At 44.8% G+C, this 23,581-nt stretch overlaps 3 protein-coding genes across 4 annotated transcripts; all 3 read left to right on the top strand.

Moving 5' to 3' along the window:
* The first annotated feature begins 180 nt into the window (after nt 1-180).
* Nucleotides 181-11,840, top strand: pfkfb2b (6-phosphofructo-2-kinase/fructose-2,6-biphosphatase 2b). The gene is made up of 16 exons (XM_067251849.1): nt 181-300; nt 869-972; nt 1,521-1,646; nt 2,245-2,341; nt 3,181-3,247; nt 4,181-4,255; nt 4,429-4,485; nt 4,641-4,765; nt 5,129-5,336; nt 5,798-5,944; nt 6,308-6,412; nt 6,569-6,698; nt 7,092-7,154; nt 7,436-7,500; nt 8,482-8,664; nt 10,149-11,840. The coding sequence occupies exons 2-16, from the start codon at nt 885-887 to the stop codon at nt 10,212-10,214; spliced, it is 1,602 nt and encodes a 533-aa protein (XP_067107950.1). The 5' UTR covers nt 181-300; nt 869-884; the 3' UTR covers nt 10,215-11,840.
* A 153-nt stretch (nt 11,841-11,993) lies between these two features.
* On the top strand, nt 11,994-14,548 carry yod1 (YOD1 deubiquitinase). Its single transcript, XM_067243823.1, has 3 exons — nt 11,994-12,024; nt 13,055-13,279; nt 13,842-14,548. Exons 2-3 carry the CDS (start codon nt 13,072-13,074, stop codon nt 14,546-14,548), a joined length of 915 nt encoding a protein of 304 aa, XP_067099924.1. The 5' UTR covers nt 11,994-12,024; nt 13,055-13,071.
* Nucleotides 14,549-17,293: 2,745 nt separating this feature from the next.
* Nucleotides 17,294-22,294, top strand: zgc:158258 (uncharacterized protein LOC791186 homolog). 2 transcript variants are annotated; one of them, XM_067241709.1, is made up of 4 exons: nt 17,294-17,404; nt 19,608-19,836; nt 20,029-20,224; nt 20,536-22,294. In XM_067241709.1, the coding sequence occupies exons 2-4, from the start codon at nt 19,732-19,734 to the stop codon at nt 21,744-21,746; spliced, it is 1,512 nt and encodes a 503-aa protein (XP_067097810.1). In that variant the 5' UTR covers nt 17,294-17,404; nt 19,608-19,731; the 3' UTR covers nt 21,747-22,294. The 2 variants fall into 2 exon arrangements, with proteins under 2 accessions (XP_067097810.1, XP_067097821.1); XM_067241720.1 differs by having other exon boundaries at nt 17,359-17,404; nt 19,656-19,836.
* The last annotated feature ends 1,287 nt before the right edge of the window (nt 22,295-23,581 follow it).

Raw genomic sequence — 23,581 nt, forward strand, 5'->3', positions numbered from 1 at the left:
AGGACCGTCAAATCTATCATCACGTTTTTTATTTCGAATTTGTACGTTGCGGTGGTTTTAGTAGGCTGGGGGAAACGTGTGACGTAGAACCACACCTTCGCTTTTGATTTGATTCGGAAAGCACCGGCCGCTGTTCGCGTCACCGACAGCGGGACATCGGTTCATTGAGTGCAAGTAGGACTGAACTCGAGACCAGCCGGTCGCGTTAAGAAGCTGCAGGAGGAGAGGACGCAGGTGGAAGCGGACTCACATGCACTGATCGATAACTGAGCATCGTCTTGCAGGTTTTCCATCCAATTTGTAGGTACATTTCAGAAAAATGTGAGACTAGGATAGGGGCTGGATAGAAGCAGTGTAATGGCGAACAGAGGTTTCTAATGTATAAGACAGCTACATCGACTGCCTTTTGAATTAAGCATAGCCTACTGTTTATTTTCATACGAATCACATATTTGAGTCGGCTACTCATTAGGTTTTCGGTCATAGCAATGCGTCTCTGGTTTCTGAATTAGCCTACTGCGTGATAGAATTAGGCTTTCTTTTCTGCAGTGGTAGCTAGATCGAGTCGATGAGGTAGCGAGTCCTTAGGGCTTATTCGAAAAATACATATTTCTTGAACAAAACAACAACAATCGATTAAGCTATCTGGATTTCCTATCTGGACGAACTCCACTGTGCCACTACTGTGCCACTATGACATTTATCATTTTCAGTCGGTTTCCATTCTGAAACTATCAGCGTTGCGATTAATTTTCACATGTTTATTGTAATTGAATACACCATTACTATGCGGTGTAATCCGTCCATGGTCTGTTACGTCCCCTGCAGCAATGTGCCCATGAACAGGAGTTCCTTGGAGACTTGGCAGGACACAGTGCAACCTCATGTCAGCAAGCATTCTGAGGGAGTCTGGCTCGGCCAGCTCTGCTGACGCCAAGAAAACCGAGGCCAGAGTGAACGAGAAGAAATGCTGTAAGTACCTGTGAGGCTGGTCAGGAGTCCTATGTGGACTGTAGACCGAAGCTGAGGTCGATAAAGCTAGTCTACTCTCTTCCTCCTTTCCCCCAGCCCCCCCCCCCCCACCACCACACACACACACACACACACACAGTCTCCTATGTCTTCATTAGTGGAAGCCGACCAAAACATGCTCACCAATGCACTTTGATCTGCTTCTTCTTTGATGTGTGTGGAGGAACATACCCTGTTTTTAGGTGTATTTCTGGCACCATAGCTCCCATGGTGAGTTCTTAGTAATTGCACCTCCTGTCATTTCCTTGTCTCAATGTCAGGCTACTGTGGTATACAGTGTCCTATTAAGTTTCAGGCCTGTATCATTTGTATCATGTATCATGCACTGAAACCTAAGACACTAATACAGCATTTACATTTACAATGTATTTAGTATGGACGATTGTCAATGATGTAATCAAATAAAAAATAAAAGTTGTATTTCCATTGAAATTCCCTTGAAACTAATGGAAGTGTCTGGCTGTGATGGTGTGTGCGTGTGTGTGCAGCGTGGGCCTCATACATGACCAACTCCCCCACGGTCATTGTAATGATCGGCCTGCCGGCCAGGGGCAAGACCTACATGTCCAAGAAGTTGACCCGCTACCTCAACTGGATAGGAGTGCCAACCAAAGGTCAGAGGTCAAACACAGTGGTTATACTGACATAGCACATCATGACAATATATCCAAACAAAAATAATTTATCACTAAAAGTTTGATCTGTCTGTGGGTTTATAGAAAATCGTTCTATCTTTTTCACATTCATGTTCACGTGTTAAATATTTTATCTACTGTTGCTTGTTGCCTGTATAATAAATGATTACACCTTTACTGGTCTGTCACTCCAAACCAGAATATCATGCTGTCAGGACTTGTTACATAACGGTACAACATCGTAACTAAGTTGTTAAACAAGCCTCAAACCTAACAACGTAGTCTTCAAACCACCACTGTATTTGCTGTTAAAGAACCATTATATTGTGGCCTACTAAGTAAGGGACATTCGTTAATTAGGTACATAACAGGACTAAAGTCTAACTTTTAAAGATCCTAATTACAGAGAGGTCCCTCTTTGGAGTGAAGGACACGTCTCCTACCTGAACCAGCATATCTGAGGGTGTGCGTCGGTAGCCCTCACTTCACCGTGCTGTGTCAACACTTATACGAGCAGGGTCACATTGCTTCTCTCTGCTGGGGGACTGCTGCTGATGTCACTGTGCTGCTGTTGCAGTGTTTAACCTGGGCGTGTACCGGAGAGAGGCCGTCCGAGCCTACAAGTCCTACGACTTCTTCCGCCACGATAACGAGGAAGCTATGAAAATAAGGAAGTAAGTTGGCACCTTTTTGCTGTGTTTGTTCAGGGGTACACCATGAAAAGGTCACACAGTGAAAGGAAGTCCTTTAAGTGGAAGATAACACTTGAGATGTAGTTGCCACATTTGATTGGATGGTGATCTTGCCATGAACTATAGAGGCATATCCACTTCGAGTGTGTTTTGTCTGCAGAGACAGACAGACAGACACGCAGGCGTTCTGCCTGCAGACTTGGCCATGGTTTACTCTGCAGACAAAGCTGCTGCATCAGTGACTCAGTGTTTCAGAATGGGGAATCTCTCTTTCCCCACAGACAGAAACACACACCGATAGTAGGAGCACATACACACACAAATACACACACACACAAACACAAATAAACACAAATGATGAGACATGAGTACCCACTCTCCCCCTAACACACTTCAGAATATGAATGAGCTCATTGACTCGACCGTGGCTGTTGGAAAGTACTCTGCTGGAAGCTTTTTCCTTGTAAGCCTGTCTGGCTTTGTCAATCTGGACAGCACCACGGTTTGGCTGACCTACATATCCAGGCTGCCGCTGTCACTCTGTCACGACTGGTATGAGGTCAATCATTCAGAACACCGCGGGGTCGTGACCTGTCTCTCACACCACTTTCCCTCCACTCTCCGCCGCTGAGGTCACAAGAACGGAGCCAGGCTCCACATAGGTGTTGCATGATGTCATACTGACCTGTGTAAGGAAAAGGATGAAATCTGCGGTCTAACGCAGGTCTAGCTGTGACAGGGTGAGAGATGTGTGTGGGCTGGATCCTTAGGAAGGATGTCCTGTAGGCAGACTGCTGTCATGATGTGTCCTTCTCCCCCAGACAGTGTGCCCTGGTGGCCCTGCAGGATGTCAAGGCCTACCTGAACGAGGAGGGAGGACAGATCGCTGTAAGACCACACCTCCATCCTCCTTCACTACTCACTATCTCCTCTCTAGTTCCTCTCTGTACTTCTGATGTCGGTATCTTATGTCTGATTTCCACAGTAGCAACTTCCCCCCTGGAAGTAGGAACTTTCCCCCTGGAACTTGTTTCCCCCGCAGGACCGGGGTGTAAATTGAGTTCCGGGGAGTTAAAGGAGGAACTATTAATTCCCTGGGGGTGGTATTTTCTTGAATACATGAACCTTTTGGGTGGGGCTTGAAGAACTGAACCTTTTTTGATTGGTCAAGTACTTGCCGAGTATTTCAACCAATTTTTATAAACCATAAAAAATACATAAAAAGTTATAGAGCAGGTGGACCCAGATGCAAGGAGATGCTGGTGGGAAACATAAAAGTAACCTAAACATATTTATTCAACCAAATATCAGGAAAGCGAAGGACTACTCACACGTAGGGAAACCCAAAAATGACAACTTAACTGACAAAGACTGACTAGGGAAGAAACCATATGCACACACAAAACACATGTGCAGGCAATCAGTCAATCAGACACAGGGAGAACACACAGGACAGATACTGGGGCACGGTCATAGGTGTGACAAAATATGTTTAGATTCTATTTCATATTCTATTTATAGATATATGACACACACGTAAGTGGACTAATTAGCATAATCCTCTGTGGAAAGTGCTAACAATGGAGTAAAGGAACCTTCTAGTTCCTTAAATAAATAAAGAAATGGAAATACAAGTTCCGGGGATTTGTGGTGGAAATATGGCTCTCGTCCCTCTATCTCTCTTTAAAATCTTTTTTTTCACATTCGACAGCCCAATCATTCATTCTCAAATTTTCATTAATCCAATGATGTCCTGAAAAGCCTTCATGTTGGTAAGATTTACAGTTGATCTTATTTTGTCATTTCCATCTTTGTATTCAGGTCTTTGATGCCACAAACACAACCCGCGAAAGAAGAGACCTCATTCATGGCTTTGTCAAAGAGAATGCATTCAAGGTATGTGACAGAGCTTAGAAAACCATTCCATCAGCATGTTGTATCCATCATATTTGATGGTATTCTCAGGTCACTGTAAGGCTGCTTCTATGACGGCAGACATGTCCCCAGCCCTGAAGTGAGTCACCATTGAAGCTCCCGCAGTCTGAGCAGTCCTCTACCCTTTCCAACAGGTGTTCTTTGTGGAGTCAGTCTGTGACGACCCTGAAGTTATCGCTGCTAATATTCTGGTATGTTCCGCAACAAGACCAGAATACTTTTATATGACCCTCGAGCCCGGGGCCAAACTATTACCTATTTATACAGTTCCCCTGTGACCTTGGGTGTGTTAGGTAAGATTCCTTCTTTGTGTTTGACATTCGTCTCGTGATCGCCATGTTCACAGGAGGTGAAAGTGTCGAGTCCAGACTACCCAGAGAGGCATAGGGAGAGGGTGATGGATGACTTCCTTAAACGAATAGAGTGCTACAAGGTCACATACCAGCCCCTCGACCCTGACGAATATGACAAGTAAGAACGCCCACATCAAGCTCATACCTTTATTTAAACTGTACCTCTTCATGATTGATTAGAATTATATTGAGGGTGCCGGGCAAAACAGGCCTACACAATTTGTAGCCTGAGGATGAGCCGTAAGCTAACATCGTAGCCTTTTCAAAAATAATTAAATACAAAGTCATGTCCTAAGTTCATGTAGGGAAAAAAGACTTCCAAAGTTCTGCAATAATGATTTTAGTCAGTAGATGGAGCTAGTTGGGCTGCCTCTGCAACTCAAGTTAACTTCCTGGATATAGGATATACAGTGCTGAGTTTCTTGACGAGGGATGACAGACAGGGTCTATACCTCCCTCCACGCTGAATGTCTCTCCTCAGGGACCTGTCCTTCATCAAGGTGATGAATGTGGGCCGCAGGTTCCTGGTGAACAAGGTCCAGGACTACATCCAGAGCAAGATCGTCTACTACCTCATGAACATCCATGTCCACTCGCACTCCATCTACCTTTGTCGCCACGGAGAGAGCAGCCACAACGTCGAGGGGCGGATCGGGGGAGACTCCGAGCTCTCTCCTCGAGGGAAGCAGGTGCGACGGGTCTCTCGCCGGACACCTTCAGAGAGACCGTGTTCGTCAGTCCCCTCACGTGACCCCTGACCCTTTCTCTCTTTAGGTTCATCTTTGCCCTTTCAGTCACGTTATGGACGACTGTTCGATAATCGTTTTTTCTCTCAATCTGTATCTTTCTTTCTTCATCTCTCTTCCCCTCCCTTTATTCTCTCTTCGTCTTGTTCCCTTGTTGTTCCTCTTTACCTCTTTGTTTCTTTCCTTATCGATGTCTCTCATTGTCTCTCCCTTTCTTTTTTCAATTTCTCTATCTCTCGCTTTCTGTTTCTATTTCTCTCTCTCTTTCCCTCCCTCTGTCTCTTTCCCCCTCTTTGTATCTTCCTCTCCATCCCTCTCCCTCACGCATCCTCCCGCACACACTCTCTCTCCGCTCTCTCTCTCTCTCTCTATCATTGCTCTCTCTCTTTGTCTCTCTCTTCCAGTTCTCCCACGTGCTGCGTGGCTTCATTGAGGACCACCAGCTGTCTGACCTGAAGGTGTGGACCAGCCAGCTGAGGAGGACCATCCAGACGGCCGAGGAGCTGGCCGTGCCCTACGAGCAGTGGAAGATCCTCAACGAGATCGACGCAGTCCGTGACCTCGACCTTTCACCTCTTCACCTCTCATAATGAGTGTCTTCGCACAAGTGGGGGGATTTAAACAGGCCACATGTCGAGCTGCAGTCGAATGCTCTCCCACTGAGCCACAGCCACCTTTTTGACCTTGCGCTAGTATAATGGCAGCGTGGTGTTGCAGTGTCACCGCATGATGATGTGTAAGGGGTTGTAGATGCAATGGTAAATGGCGTTGATGTTGCTCTAGTCTGAATTGCACTGTAAGTAGTTAAGTGCGGTTGCTGTAACCGCAGTAGGGGGCGCTCTTGTACGGGCCAGGTTCTTACCCCACAGATGAAGCGGGACAGTGGTAGTCAGTGGTCTTCTGCTCCTCTGCAGGGTGTGTGTGAGGAGATGAGCTACGACATGATCCAGAACTCCTTCCCAGAGGAGTTTGCTCTGAGGGACCAGGACAAGTACCACTACCGCTACCCTGGAGGGGAGGTGAGCCAGCTACCAACTCTCACACACACACACGCTTAACCACCTATAAATACACACCGACACACGCCTGTACACACAGGCACATGATGCACACGCACACATATACATCCACACAGGCATACACACGTAACACACACACACCCCTTCTCCCTGTAGTCCTACCAGGACCTGGTGCAGCGTCTGGAGCCGGTCATCATGGAGCTGGAGCGTCAAGGCAACGTGCTGGTCGTTTGTCACCAGGCGGTCATGCGCTGTCTGCTCGCCTACTTCCTGGACAAGAATGCAGGTGAGCACAACCGTATATATACAGGACACACAGTGTATAAATATATGTAAACACAGTATATACTGAATTTGGCTCAGCGCATTGCATACTGAATGGTTTAAATGGCAATAGTATACTGTATATGTACTATACTACATAGTATTAAATAGTATCATGTGCAATACCTTGAGCCAAACCACTAAAACTCCACTAGAACTGACTCCACTATATCATACTAACACACCACTACTAGAACGTACTGTACTAGAAAACATTGTACTAACACAGCACAACTAGAACGTACTGTACTAGAAAACACTGTACTAACGCATTTCTACTAGAACGTACTGTATTATCACACTGTTGACACTGAGAGTGTTTTACACAGACACAGTCCATTGTTCTCTCTCTTAGATGACCTCCCATATCTGAAGTGTCCTCTGCACACTGTGCTCAAGCTCACTCCTGTGGCCTATGGTAAGCTCCTGCACTTATATTGTTGTTTTATATTTTATATTTGCCTATTTTATACTGGAGAAACACCATACATTGTTTACATACCATAGATTATTTTACGTCTTGTACTCTCTAGTATACTTGTGTGCACTGTTGGAAGCCTGAAAATAAAGCATTTCAGATTAAATAACTCTTTTTGCATTTGACATTAAACATAAACGTGAACTTGATACTTTGTACATAGAAGAATATACCTGTGACCCTTTCATATAAGATCCATATGTTCACTGTTTTTTCTCCAGGCTGCAAAGTGGAGATGTTTAACTTGAATGTAGAAGCTGTTAACACGCATCGGGACCGCCCTCTTGTAAGTACCCCTGGTTGTCGTCTAATATTAATATTTATATCAGCCTAAAGAATTTGCATATTAAAATAAAAACCTTTGAGCTATATTTGTCTGATACAGTATCTACTGTCTTTCTTTACTGTGAATTAAATCTTGCTTTGTCCAAAAGCCTAATATACTAGTATCTAGTCTAGTATGAATACTTGATCTCTAATGTGAAAATGAGTTGTGTTGTTTGCCAAGATACACACTGACTGCGCAATCAGATCTCCCGATCCGCAAAGCTTTGCTACCTTGTACCCTGATCTTGGCTTCCCCGCTCGGTTTACACACGCTGTGCCTCACACACACTCTAAGGAACCTGGGAATCTTCTTCTTTGAACTTCCTGTTTAATCAAACTGGCTCAGGCTATGTCTGATTAAGTGAGTGGTCAGTGTGTTAGCTGCTAGGACGCTATCATGGCTGATCCCACTTCTTGCTTGCTTCATCGATGACATGGGTGGCCTTCACCTCCGGTTACCCTCCATGAGTCAACTGTGTACAAGCAGGAGCTCAGTGGTGTGGTGTTTGACTGCAGATCAATAGGTTGCAGGTTCAAGTCCTACCTCGTACGTCACTTTGGATAAACATTTTCTATATGTATGCATTGTTTACCTTGTTGGTCCAACTGTATTCATTTGTTGCTGAGGCCCCATACTCTATGCTCGGAATAGAAGTCATTTGATAGAGTTGTGAGGTGCTGTCTGTCCGTGCTTTGTGGAGAGCTATGGCTGTCTATTGCTGGACAGAATCACCAGTTTCATGTCCCTTATTGTAAGAGCTCTAAAATTTAATATGTTGTCGTAGATCATCCAAGAGGTGTTGTTTGTCTACTATTGGCTGTGTTCAGCTGTTCCCATAGGGAGGTACCATCAGTGTAGTATCTGTCGGGAGGGGGGGGGGTGTCCACATCTCTCCTCTTTAACTGTTCCGGTGTCCCCCCTCCCCCCGTCTCCAACCAGGATAAGGTGCGGAGGGAACCCGCTCCCACTCTGCACCGGAGGAATAGTTACACCCCTCTGGCCAGTCACGACCAGGTCAAGAGACCCAGGCTCTACAGTGCCGGCAACCGCCCCTGGCTGCCCCTGGCAACCACCCCATCCGATCTGCAGTTCCCCGAGATGCCAGAGGGACAGCCAAGCCAAGTTAGTGTCCGGACCAATGGCACCCTCAATCAATCAATCACTCCAAATTCTACCCAGTCACACACCCTCCCCCTCTTCCACCTCCCTCCCTCCCTCTCCCATCTTCAAAGCCAATCCCCTCCCTATCCTTAGCATCCCCTCACCTCACCCTTGGATCCTCTTGGTAATCCTGTGCTTGTGGTGGTAGCAGGGTGGAGTGTCTTTCTGGCATGGTCCTGTGGGGTGCTTCTTCTCTCCCGGGTGTGTGTGTATGTCCTGCATGGCTTGTCGTGTCCTTAGGCAGGTAGTCTCCAGCTTGTTTCCCCATCTTGAATATGCACAGCACTGTGTCAGTGTCTGGATTCACCACCGGTTACCTTTTTAACGTATACAGGACACATCTCTTTCACACATACACAGCCACACACACACACACACACATGCTATATGCGTACAGTGCAAAAAATAATAGAAAACATTTTGGAGGGCATCCTTTAACCCTCTCCACTCATAAGTGCTATGAGAAGCATATTCAAAGCACTTCTGCTGGTGTGGGTATGTTGGCTTTGTGAGTACAGTGCTTCAAGCTCTTCTCCCCATTTCTCTCTTTCTCTCCTTCCCTCCCTCTCTTCCTTCTTTCCTTCTCTCTCCCTCTTCTTTCATCTCCCCCTCCCTTCCTCTCTTTCATGCTCTCCCTCCCTTCCCCTCATACTTTATCTTCCCACTTCCTCTCCTTCTTTATTTCCCTTCCTTCTCTCCCTCCCTTCCCCTCCTTCCTTCTCTCCCCCCCTTCCCCTCATTCTTTATCTCCCCCTTCCTCTCCTTTCTTATCTTCTTCCCTTCCTTCCCTCCCTCTCCCCGTTCCTTCACAGACTCGTATAGGAAACAGTTGTTTGTGAGTATCATGGAGAACTTCCAGGCTGCCAATGCATCCATCTACTTTTAATTTGACTGTTTACTATCCATATTGTCAATCATAAAAATGTAAAACAAGAAAAAAAAAATTTTCTTCAGTTTCATGTATTTAGTTTATACTGATGAGTATGCCTTGGTTAATTCATCTTTTACAAAGAGCACCTAACCTTTTTGTTGTCTTGTGACAATGGCTTTTTTATTGCCAAATGTTTTTCAAATACAGATGTCTGTTGATTGATCACTAGATTCTGCAAGGTGATGGACGTACTGTAGGCTATGTGATGGATCCCTGACAATGTCTTCTTGTACCAAACTTCACACACTATTTCTTATAATGGCTTTGCAAACAAATATATATACATATATATACACTCATACACAGCATTGTTAAAAAGACAATATTTGATTGAATTTGAATTGATGCCATGGAATATATATTGTATTCTCAGAGACGATATAGTAACATTTTAAATCTATCCTTTAAGAGATCCTTGTTTAGTGCTTGTCTTACTGCGTGCACTTTGAGATTGTGAGATGACACTGAAACTATAATTACTGCTAACCACCCATCATATTTGTTTGTATTCAAGGAGTCCCTGTGTGATGGAATCGACCTTGACAGCCCAACAGAGTCTAGTGGCTGTGTCCGCTTCTGAGTGACTGCGATGTCAGCCTCTGGACCAGACTGGCTACCCCTCCGTTTGTCTGCTCTGGAGCTGCATTCATCTGTTCATCCTTCCCTCCTCCTCCCAGCCTTGTTCATCGTCTCCTGCATGCCTGTTTAAATGCTCTGTGGTGCAACATTAGCTGAAAACACCTCCTACATGTGTGCCAATACAGAGACGCGTGTCATCGACATGCGGCACTGTTTATTGCTCTCTGTTCTGTGGATGCTTTGAGGTATTTTCATGCTGCAAGTGTACAGCTACACTTGTTGAATAGAAGAGACTTGGCAGGCATATTGAGTTACAAGGTACACGTTTATTTGCCATTTGTAACAGGTACAAGTACAAGTATTTGGAATTTTTGGTTCTGCTCCTCTTGATTGTCTCCTAGCGGTCTAACCGAAATCATATATGGTTGTAAATCTTAATATCTTTATAAATAATCCTAATTTTGTGTAATCCTAATCGCATTCAATGCAAATGGGTGAGTGGCAATTATTACTGTAGAACAGTTCCATCAGTCTCCAGATGAATCCACCCTTCACCTTACTAACCAAATATGGCATTGTGATATTTTCATTTTGCAGGTCAGCATAGAGCTTGTTCATATTGGTACTTTGTATGTTTTAGACAGCCTAATGCTTTATAAGTGATCTCTAAGTGATATTATAGTTGTGAAAATACACATTAATCTTTGCATTATTAATGTCAGCAGCAGCTAATGATATGTAGGTCAGAAGAACAGTGATATTGAGGGTAAAAGAACATTTATAAACAAGGAAAAGTCACGTTTCTGTCTTAATGATTGTCCAAATAAGACTCTTGCACAAGTGTTGCTTTGGGAGCATTTAGTCCAGCCTACAGAACCAAGTTCCTGGTAATAGTGAAGCAATGGCCATGCTTCAAATGGATAACATCTTTATCTCTGAATGCAATTGAATGTGGCTTATGTATGTAATACTGATGTCCTAAACAAAAACAAGCAGGATTTTTCTCCTGTTCTGTCACAGGTATATCGTGTATCACATTATATGGGATATTTTCAGTAATATTTTAACTGACAGGTCAAATATATATTTGATATTCCAGGGAGTTTTACATTTGGAAACTGAGAATGTGTAAGACTGAGCAGAGTTTGTGAGTTTTCTGATGCAAATGCTGGTCAAACGATTGTGAATTATGTTAAATGTAGTCAACTGACGCACACTTTATCAATGATTGTGAAAGTAAGAGGATGTACATTGTTGGCAAATATTTGAGCTTTTGAATTTTCTGATACAAAGTCATTTTTCTGAATTTAAGGTTCCAAAGAAATATGGTAAATGGGCTGTGTTTGATAGTTTTACAATAGTTGTCTTTTCAACCACAGAAGGTAATATGGCCAAGATGGTGCAATCATGCTTTGCATTTCCATGTGTAAATGTCTAGGTCTGGTGACTATGCTTTCTAAATATTGATAACAGCATATCAACATCATGTGGTTTAAAAGTTTATCTACTATTATACTATTAAAGAGTATCATAGTATCTCCTGGTGTCAAATAGTCTTCTGAATAACTAACAAAGAGCCTAATTGATTTTGATATTGCTTCCTTTCTATTATTGATATGTATCTGTATTTAGGTAGCCATTTAAATGCGTTAAAAGAATATCAAATAAAATCATTCCCACCAGCAATGGCAATCCATTGTGTGCACGTCACAACACTGAGTACGCATGATTATGTTGCTGTGTACGTGTGACGTATAACGCACGATTTATACTTGGTTGTATTTGTTTGAGGCATTGACAGTTTACTTCTGGTAAGCGGCTAAATAACGAGCGATTCAAAACGTTATTTATGTTCATTTTTACTAATTGATACGCGTCAAATGTAGTAGTTTGTGGGTGAAATGACAAATAGTGTGATGGCTAACGCACAAAAAAGCAATCTAATTAAAAAGACATCCAGGCAAACTGGATGTTTTGTAGTCTCACTACAACTAGGCTAGTTAGCTAGCTAGCCAGCTAGCTTATCTGCCAAATATGTCTTACTATCAGGTGGTCCTGTAGTTGGCAATCCACTCAAAGGAGCAACTGTAGAATGCAAACTAATAATACAATATTAAGCGGTTTTCACTACTCATCGCGCATAGGCATTGGGTCGCTATTTGGGAGTGGCAGCTAGCTAAAGTAAAGCTAGTGAAGTAGCTAGAAAGCGAGCTAGTTTAAGCCAGCCAAGAAGCTAGCTAGCTTGTTAGCATGTTAGCTAGCTGAACAGAGAACAAAAGAGTTGAGTTCAGTGAGTTCTTCTCTCACTCAGTTCCTGTCATCAGCAGTTTACTTGTTTAGAGAATGTACTTGTTCAGTCCGGCTGAAATCACATCAGCAAGAGACCAGAGCTTTTCAATAACATAATTTGTTAGCTAAAAGATTTAAACAAATATCTAAACAAGCTAGCTGCCTCATTGTCAACCTAGGTAAAATTGTTAGCTCATAATGGCATATGTAGGCTACCTAACCAGATAAAATCCTAAAGCTGTGTCCATTGATACAAACCTAATATCTGTTTGCGTTTGGTTTTCCTAAGACAATATTAATCACATAACTTAACTATTACCACAATATCTGATGTTTTACAAACTGTGTTTTAGTTGTCTACCTAAACTGCCATGCAGCCTGTTGAGAATAGTGATAGAGCATATGACTGCAGATCAAGACGTCCCATGTTAAAATCCCCACTTGTACGTCGCATGAAGATAAAAGCATACAATGTATTGATTGTTTACCATTGAGCAGGGCCTGTGGTGAGAAGCCAGTGCTCATCAGATGACGTTGAACCTTTTCTTCCAGAGTAAAAGGGGGCCAGGATGTTGAGGCTACGTTGTAAGACCAAAAACGGCAGCCACATCATGCAGGGCCTGACGCACCAGTCCTGTGTGCAGGAGCTGAAGAGCAAGGTGGAGGAGCTGACGGGAATCCCCTGTGACATCCAGAAGATCATGGTGGGCTACCCTCCTTCCAGTCTGGACTTAAGGGACGGAGATGCCCACCTCAAGGATTACCCCATCAAATCAGGTGTGTTTGAGACAAACGGCTTGCGCAGTAGTTTTGTACTGAGGTTGCTTGGGTTGAGGTTTATGGTGAGCAGTGAGGGGTTTGAGGCAGGTTAGTGAAGTTACTCGTGGCTAGGGACAATGTATACAGTCAACACCGGAATTATTGGTGCCCCTGGTAAAGATGAGGGTCATGGGTAATAAATAAATAAACACAGTTTGGTGAATTAGCTTATTCTCACAACAGTACAATCTTTAAATTTAAGTACATTTATTCTGTGAAAAAATATCACTCATCAATAATTTAACAAAACCATGAGTGCCAAAGTATAGAATACATTGTGTATATTTACATATATATCACTACATTCTGTATTTTAGATTTTTTTATTGATTTAGCTGCTTTTATAAAATAAAAAAAAGCATAATGCAAATAGCGCATCTTTTAAAGTACAGCAGAAAATCAAGGATCAGAAGTGCATAGTTCTACTTCGAACAGCTCTTGGGTGGTCAGAGTCAAGCATGATGGGGTATTTACCGTCCGGGATCGTGTGAGAGATTCATCCATGCGTTGCTGCTTCCAGGTGACACGCTCATTGTGGAGGAGGAGAAGAACAAGCCCAAGCCCCATGCCAACGCCGTGGTCACCCCCATCCCAAAGGGCCCGAAGCTGGACTGTCCCCCGGTGCTGGCCCGCCGCGTTGTCCCGGCCGACAACTCCTGCCTGTTCACCAGCGTCTCCTACGTGGTGGAGGGCGGCGTCTACGACCCGGCCTGCGCCCCGGAGATGCGGGGCCTGATCGCCCAGATCGTGTCCAGCGACCCCGCGGCGTACTCGGAGGCCGTGCTGGGCAAGACCAACGATGAGTACTGCGCCTGGATCCGCCGGGACGACACCTGGGGCGGCGCCATCGAGGTGTCCATCCTCTCCAAGTTCTACCAGTGCGAGATCGGCGTGGTGGACACGCAGACGGTCCGCGTCGACCGCTTCGGCGAGGACGCCGGCTACCACAAGCGCGTGCTGCTCATCTATGACGGCATCCACTACGACCCCCTCCAGAAGGAGGCGCCCGGCTCGGACGCGCCGCCCCAGACTGTGTTCTCCACCACGGACGATGTGATCCTGGCACAGGCCCTGGAGCTGGCTGACGAGGCCCGCAGGAAGAGGCAGTTCACGGACGTCAACCGCTTTGCGCTGCGCTGCATGGTGTGCCAGACGGGCCTGGTCGGACAGAAGGAGGCCCGCGAGCACGCCAAGGAGACTGGCCACACCAACTTCGGAGAGGTGTGAGGGAGGGGGGGGGGGGGGGGGGGTGGGGGGTGGGTGGGAGTGGATGGATGGGAGTGGATGGATGGATGCCTTTTGTGTCCCCCACCCTCCTTCTCCTTCTCCTCTATGGTCACCCCCCTCCACCTGCGAACACCCCGTCTGTCTGTCTGCGTCTTTGCCTCGTGGCATCCTGAGACGTTGTGGGCGATTCTGCTGACAGTGTCCAATCCTACCTCTCTCTAACCCTACCTGTGGAGTCCTACCTGTCCTACCCCAGTTGTCTAACTCTGTCTAAACCGGTCCAGTTCAACCTGTCTAACCCTACCTGTCTAACCTCCTCCCTCCAGTCCTACCTGTCTACCTCCACCTTTGCTGTCTGTCCTGCCCTAACTGTCCAGTATTACTCCACTGCTTTTTAGTTCCCAAGCTACTACAGTTCGGACCTCATTAAATCATTATGTCTGATTATCATATGGATAAGTTACTCAAAGTCCTAATGCTAAACCCAACACGCAGTCATGTGACTGCTGTTCGGCTATGTCAGGTTCCTCATGTGTAGCATGTGTTCAGTTTACGGTTTACCAATGCAGAAATTTCTGTTTAAACCAAAACATTACAATTCGTCCTTTGGTTGGCACATTTCTTAAGACAAGGTATCCCTGGCGACGATGGCACACGTGTCATAATCTCTTGTGACACTGAGGGTCATTACCATAGTTAGATTTTTTGCTGATGGTTGAGGACGGGAAGATGGTTTTGTGAGATTGCCTGATTAGCTAGTTGTTTTTAATGATAATTGATAAATGTCCAGAGATGGGAGTGTCTCTTGTGGCAGTGATGGCTTTGGAATTTCATAGTATCAGCATAGTTTGGTTGTTTGTTTTTTTTTAAGGTCAGCAGAATATTTGAGAACAATGGTGCTGTGGTCAAGTCAATTTGACAAAGTATTAACTTATTTTTCACTCATTATTTTTTCACTCATTACATGTTTTGCTATGTGGGCAGCCAAGTTTTAACATTTCTTTTTTAGGTATGATGACATTTTGTTGATCAACATCAAATCAGAAAAATATTACTTAAGCGTATTGCATAACTCAAGACAAGTCATCCAAATAGGCAATTGTTTTCTTTCAGTTTACTCCTTTGCAATTTTTATGGTTTTTATGCATATATATATGCTGTCATTTTTAACTACATACCAAGTGTAATTAGTGGTTTATAGGTGAACTATTGGAGTTTGTTTTCTTTAATCGATGGATGAACAGAAATCTTGACTGTTTAGGGGTGCTGTGTGAGAAGAGTCCTCACTGCTGATGTATTTGCAATTCAGGTACAGTCCACCCTGTGTGCTCTTCATGTCCACATTCAGTCCAGAACAGTGTGTCGGGCCTCCCCTGTCCCCGTGGGCCGTGCGCTCACGTGTAGCCTGTATGACACGTCACACCGTGTGACGTCATAGATGTTGTCGGACCACGCTTGTCCCTTGTGATTGCATGATGACATGAGAAAGACTGGCGGCCGCTATCCGCGATGCTTCTACAGGTCCTTCCACCTCCTCCGCATATCTATGTCTTAATTCAGAAGGCTGTAGGGGGTGGGTGGTGGGGGGGCCACCACCCACCCCCTACAGCCTTCTGAATGGGGGGGGGACTCTCAAAAGGTGTTGATATAATGTGGCATTACTTTTTTTTTTGTCACGATAGTTTCCTTATCACAGAGGTTGAAACATATTCTGGTCATCATTTTCTGTTGGCAGACACTGCTTAATGGTATATAAAGCTGTGATCTGGTTATTTATAGTCCAAGTCTACAGGCTATTATACCTACATTCACTTGTGGAAACCGTTTGTTTTTAATGCTCCCATACTGATTCAGTAACATGTTGGTTTCAGCAATGGGGTTTAACATTTAGGTCAAAGGTAAGCATTTTAACCAGTAATAATGTGAAAGCCTGAGAAACTATGGGTCATTAAGCTTTTTGTGCCAGAGTGTGTGACCAGGCCTGTATGCCCTGGTATAGGTGGTGTGGGACTGGCTCCTGGTGCCAGATGAAAAAGTTCTCAATGATACTACAGCTCACACGAGTTCCGTGTCACGGCTTTTTACAAGGACACTTATAATGAATGTTGCACACTAAGCACTACCGTTAATCTGGATTTACTTGATTTTTCCAATGTTGTGTCACAATAAAAAGTTGTAACTCCAACAAAAAAAAAATTGCGTTCACTCGTTTGTTGTACCTAAACAAAACTGTGTGGCATGTCTTCGAATTTGTCAACACCGATCGACGTAATGGAAGAGGTTACTCACCGCGACATTAACAGTAATCGCTGTTTGTGTAGGCCCTAGTTGTTGACAGTGTAAACAAGGCACCAAACGGCTATCAATGACGAATCCCATCGTTCAAACGAGATTAAAGCCCTGCCAATTCACTGGGATTAAATCGCGTTATTTTAAGGAACCTTTAACCTACATTAATAGGATTTAAGAGTGGATGAGTTTCAAGTGACAGCCGCCCCTTCAACACAGTAAATACACTCCCTAACACTCATTGAACCGGCAAGTTGAATACCCCCAAATTGAGTTTCAACAAAGAAAAATTACTGTAATGTACCAACCGGTGTAGAACAGCAGGACTACGGAGAGGTTTCAACACTTGGTAGTAACAGGAGTAACCTGCGATTTCAACGATGTGCATACTTCGCTGTGATTGGCTAACACTGGCTACGTAGTGAATTACCTGTGACAAGGTGCAGTTGAACACGACTTGATCAGACTGAACATCAACGGCGCGTATTTCATCAATTTCACTTCAGGGATGTATTCATTGGAAAGACTTTTAACATAACGGTTTCTAGAATTTCATTGACTTTCCAGGTATGTAAATATTAACTCGTACGTGTTTACCAAACGTTGCAGTGTATAAGCTACACAAGTGATTTAAAATTAAGAAATTCTCATGAAACGTGTTTGAGTTTAAACAAATGTTTTAGTTTGACAACGTGTACAAAATGAGTGTTCTTTGAAATTTATTAGAAAACAAGCAATCTGCCAAAAACAAACTAATTTAAGTGGTAATATGTTTATCAAATAGTACAATCTTGTACATTCTTTCTTTCTTTGTATTTGTAAGTATTTGTTCATATGGCATTCAGTATTCTCGTATTTACTCATCTTGCGGGTCTATTATTCCAGTACACCAAAGCCTTTCACTGAGTGTGGCAGCTTTAACTGGACTCTCAGGAATGCGAAGCCAAGTGATTTTGGTTTAACTTTAACCCACTCGTAACTAATATTTTATCAACGAGTCACGCTGGTGCACGGGCGATTAAATACAGAATAACTTAATCGTCTGTATAACAGACTTTATTAATTATTACTGCCTGTTGTCACACTTGTGATTGGAAATGATCTTTACACAGTGTCCGTTCCTGTGTTATGGCAATCAATAGTTCCGTTTCAACACAGAATAATCATGACTTTATTGAAAGTTTACACTTATGGTAAATAGGCGTCTGATCACATTTCTAACATGAATTGCTTTTGGAGACGAGCCTAAAAAAAGACAGGCCCTTCTTATTATGAAGGGAAAGGGACCTTTGAGCTGAGCTCTGGACAGTTTGTGATAGTCTGACTGTGGGAATACCAAATGTCCACAATAGCCCAGCCAGTGAGTGTGTGCCTCTTGTCTGGGAGGGATGGTTAGACACAGTAATGATTGACTAGATGGTCTGGGGTTGCTGTATTTCAAAGCAAATGACAGCATAAGGCATATGGCCCAGTCTGTCTGATAACAGCTTGTGTAGAACTGAGAGATACGTGATTGGGAAGGAACCTGACATCTGAGGAGAAATCATGTTGAACTTCTAACAAAGCCTGCTTCTTGAACCAGTCACTGTGTACCGGCCATAATCTCCATTCCCTACACCCCGCTTGCAAAGTCGTTTATGATATTTGCATGGGATCAGTTTTAGATTGCGTGAGGTGGAAAGACAATAAATGTTATCATCTGCTTTGTCATCATTCAAATCCTCAGCTCTCAGGAAGGATGGTGGGTGGGTGGGTGATTAGGGCTGCTGGCTTCACATAAACGGCAGGCATAGGTTGTTCAACTCGCAAAAAGGGAGTGCTTCACAGCAAAGGTAGAACGGCAAACAGGACACCTATTGTGTCTAGAGCTGCCTTGACCTACTTAGACAGCTCTACTCAGGTGTTGAAGTTCTACCAGGCTCTTCTAGAACTCTTGGGGACTAATAGGGATGTGTTTGTCAGGGTTTAGGATGGTTTTAGTGTTGTAGGCATACTACTGCTACTGCTACTACTATCAATAGACTGTACTTTTGTCTCAAGATAAGTAAATACAATAGGTAGCGGTTCTCCAACTAGGCAAGGGAGGGGGGAGGGAATGAGGATGTTGACATGTTGTGTGTTGGGCTGTGGGAGATGACAGACTTATAAAAAAAAAAAAGAGTATGTAGTTATTACAGGAGAGGTGGGTGAAATCATGTTCTAATTTCAAAGGGGGGGGTTGACAAACAGTTGAGAACCACTGCAATAGTAGTTTCTTCGGTCTACTGTTGCTGTCCACAATTCAACATCCATCACATGTTATCCTGACAGATAAGGCCGCACTCCATGGTGAGCTGCATCTCAAATGGCCTCTAGGACGTAGATAATGTGTGATGTCTTCCACTCAGAATGAAATTGATCCTGACTAAGGGGCTTAGTGAAACATGTGCTGTAATCTGAGTCACATGTATGCAAGCTGAGAGAGTAGTTCGTTATCTAAGGTATCTGACCGACACAGACTTAGTCATGATACTCAGCCAACCCTCCGCTAACTGTCGCCCATTCACTATTAGGCAGGCTGCTGCTAAACACATCCACCAGCAGTTAAGAAGATTCTGTAGTGACAGGAAAGCTTAAAAAGCTGGATGGGGTGCGTGATGAAGATACAGAGAACAGGTTTAACGTATGCTTCCGAGATCCAATGATCATCAGCTGCCCTATGTGAATTTGGGAGGCAAAACGTAAAAAAATATTTCTGAATTGGACAGTTTTTTATAAAAAAAATTCATAGTGAAACATCTGATTCAAAACAATCTTCCTCTCCTGTCACACGAACCAGACGGGCACCTCTGAAAGAAACTGTGGACTTCCAACCACAGGCAGTCTAGAGTCCACAACCCACCTTCCCCTCTACCATGCCAAAGAGTGACACGTGGCCTGGTGGCATCACCATGGAGACCATGGCTGGCATGGACAGCGCGGGAAGTTGTGACAGTGTGGTCAGCATGAACTCGAGTCACGTAAGTAGCCACACCTTCACTTTGTCACTACACACGCTGTCCTCTATTGCTGTCCACTCAAGCCCACACGAGGAGTTTAAGTCACCAGAATATTGATGAATGAAATGATTACATACATGAGAACTGACCTTTGTGTGTGTCTGTGTGCGTGTCTGCACCTGTGTGTGTACCGCGTGTGTGTGTGTTTTCCAGAGTGACGACAGCCTGGAGCATCTCTCAGCTGAGGAGAAGGCCTGCCTCATGTTCCTGGAGGAGACTATCGAGTCCCTCAGCACCGAGGAAGACAGCGGACTGTCCAATGACGAGCCAGATCGTCTGCCCGTCCCCGGCAACGTGGCTAACAAGATGGCCCATCTCTCAGCCTCCATGGGGCAAAGCAAGCTTTACAGTGAGTGACATGGACCCGAGAGCCAGTCAAGTCTTTTGCTAGATTTAGGATGTTCGAGTTCCAAGTTTGTTTGTTACTTTAATGTCATATAAAATGGCAGACGTGTACTTCTTATCTTAAGTAGGACCTCTGTTATAACATTTAGGAAAATTATAAAAGTAACAAGATCAGTATTATTATGAGACACAAATGTCTACAGGATGTGTGGTATCGCAGACATTCAGATCTCACATCGGATCAATGACTAAAACCAGGGTGTTGTAGTAAACTGGAAGAAGCATGTGTGTCATGAGAGATTTCTCGCCTTATAGATGTATCCAGACATACCTGTGACCAGCCAGCCAGGGAGGAAGGTAAGCTATCTGAGCCAGCGTACAGCTACCTGGTTCCCACCCCCCTGGTCATGGCCAACATCTCCTCCAGCCTGCAGCCCAAGACCAGGCCAGGCCTGGAGCCAAACAAGGAGAACTTCCATCCCGGGCCCAAGGCCTCTTTCTCAGTCACCAAGCCCAGGTCGGGTCAATGTGGTGTCCCGTCCGAGGTGAACGTTGTGGTCCCTCCTCCTCCTACCAAAGTCCGGGGCCCACCAGGAGGCCCTGAGGTGGGGTTGCCCCGAGGCCCTCTGTCCTACGAAGCTCTGGTCCAGCTGAGGAAGAGTGCCTCCATGAAGAGAGCTCCCGACAGCCCGGGAGCTGACCCCTCCAGAGACAGGAACAAACAGCCGTCGGGTCCCACCACACCCTTGCAGGGTCACCATGGAAGCAGCCACCCCACGAGCCCCTCCGACCCACATCCCCAAAAGCCCACCAGGTCCAACCCCAGTCCACCGGTCGTGGCTCCCAAGCCCCAAAGAATGCCCTCCAGTGCCTCGCGGAGTCCCCAGGACGCAGCGGCTGCCTTGCCCACCTCAGACTCACTGCAGAGCGAGAGAGTGAGGAAGGAGGCCCTGCTGAAGCTGGGGCTCCTGAGAGACAGCACGCCAGATCCCAGGCTTGTGGGCGCCTCGCTCTGCCCTCTCAAGTCCCACTCCTACTGGGACCTCTCTGCTCACAGCGTCCTTAAAGAGCCAGGCCTCAGCAACCCGGGACAAGGCCATCCCTTCTCCTACATCCAGGGTTCCAGGGAGGCCCTCTCTAAGCCCCGGCCAGTACAGAGCAGCAGCAGTCTCCTTCTCCATCGCTCCAGGAGCGAGGAGCCCGCCGCACCCCTCTCACACCCACTGAGACCCAGCGGGGTCAAGGCTGCCACCCTGGAGCGCTCCGGGGTCAGGCTGGGGAGCCATGCCACCGAGCAGAGCGTCCCCCAGCCCCTCTCCGATGCCCTGAGCAGCCAGAGGAAGGCTGGATGTGGTCCCCCAGTTGGCTCAAGCAAAGCCCCAGAAATGGTCTCTTCCTCTGCTGCTTCTGCCAAGCCCGGGGCCCAAAAGCCTGCACAGCCGGTGGGGTTCAGTGTGGTGAGGGTGCCCAACATGGGAGAGGATAGAAAGCAGGCCCTGAGGAAACTCGGCCTGCTGAAAGACTAGTGAAGGGTTCCTCCACTTCAGACTTGGGTGGGTGACAGACAGGAACTAAGAAGACTTTTGGGGCCAGTTTGCTTTTAAGTCCTTGAAATTATACTGAGCTTTGAACACACACCCAGCTTCTTTTCAGCTTTTTCAGTTGACTTGTCAGTTACTTGTACACTACTTTGTTCAGTTGAAAGTCAGGAAAAAGTAATCTCATGAATGAGATCATTGTAATAATGGTATTCCAATTTTTCGAATGCAATTTGCTTTAGCTGTAATCATTGTGCTACAAAATATCTTCATATGACCAATTCATAGAAAAGAAAATACAAACTGACACTGTTGAAATTGATCCAAAACATGTTTATATATAATTGTTTTAATGATCTAAGGTTGTCATTTCAACAATAGTTTCATATCAGTGTTTTACTGTGCGAGTGATGTATTTTTACAGTTGTTTCCCCATCAGTTTCCTGCAGTTTTTGTCTAAATATTGTTGTGAACAAAGTTTTATGTTTGTCTTACTTTCCTTCCTGCTATTAAATAACAGCCTTCTTTGTCCACACTTACAAGCTAATCATAGTTTTGGTTTTGAACAAGGGCACAAACAGATGTCTAAACTTGAGACTTGACAGAAGCGCTTTCTGTAGCATCAAAACATTTGCCTTTGCAAAAAAACAGCAGTTTTGGAACATAAACTGAAATTTTCTATATTTGTTTGGAATCAGAGCGGTACGTTTTTTTTTTGCAGCATTCTACATATAACCACCACCATCAGAAGGGTAGTTGCTTGTTGTAGTAGAGTATACTTTACGTTTTCACCCCTCCACATGTGACACCTGTCATGGTTTACCTCCAAGATTAATATATAAAGGATGAGACATGTCAACTAATTACCCATGAGCCACTGCATTTTTTTTTTTTTATTATTTGGGGGGGGCAGCTTTGGCTAACTGAACACACTGCAGCGATGGCAATATTAGCTATATTTTGCCTCTAAAGTGGATTTTTGTCTACATACTACTTGGTTATCTCAAACTTGCCAGCATATACTCAATGTGGGTTCAGCATGGCGTTCACCTCCCTGCCTCTCCAGAGCACCCGTCCTCCAGGTGGATTATCAGTCATGCTACTCGTCTTACAACCACACCACTCCGACGATGAGAAAGCCTACTCCGCACTCTTGTGCTATCGAATGAAACTGAGCTCCTACTCTAGGTGAACCTGTTTTTCACTGAGGGAGATAAGCACCCTACTCTCTGTGTCGCTCGACTTGCTCATTCTTTCAGCACAAAGAGGTCCGTTCCTTTGATTCACTGGCCTGGAAGAGACAGTCTCATACAGCCCACATAAAACAGACACAAAACTGATGGAAAACCATCACAACACAGATACAAAATGGACACTAAATAGACACTAAACCTTCTCTGGTGGAATGGTCATTGCATTGGGCTGTTGCTATGGTAGCACTGCAGTGTTATCTCTTCTGCCAGGCAGGTATTATTATGGCCTGGCGATATCCATGTCAGCATGTTAGAGTGCTTTGCATACGATGGTTTCGCATCAAGAAATTGACACCATTTCCAGCTGCCAGAGCCATATAGAAATTAGACTAGATGTTAAATAAATAAATACTTCATTACACATTCTCTTCTAGATGACTGAGCAAAGACTCACACTTGTAGCCAGGATTTAAACATGGGTCCTTGACTGTGTGTAGTGTTAAATGTGTTTAATTAGCCTACACTTTACATTGTATGAGTGAAATGGACAGTGAATAACACTAACACACAACACACTGCTTCAGTCTGATGAATACTATAGATGTATCACTCACCATGCTGGAGGTCACA

This window comes from Osmerus mordax, chromosome 1 (assembly GCF_038355195.1).
Source record: "Osmerus mordax isolate fOsmMor3 chromosome 1, fOsmMor3.pri, whole genome shotgun sequence".
Lineage (NCBI taxonomy): Eukaryota > Metazoa > Chordata > Actinopteri > Osmeriformes > Osmeridae > Osmerus > Osmerus mordax.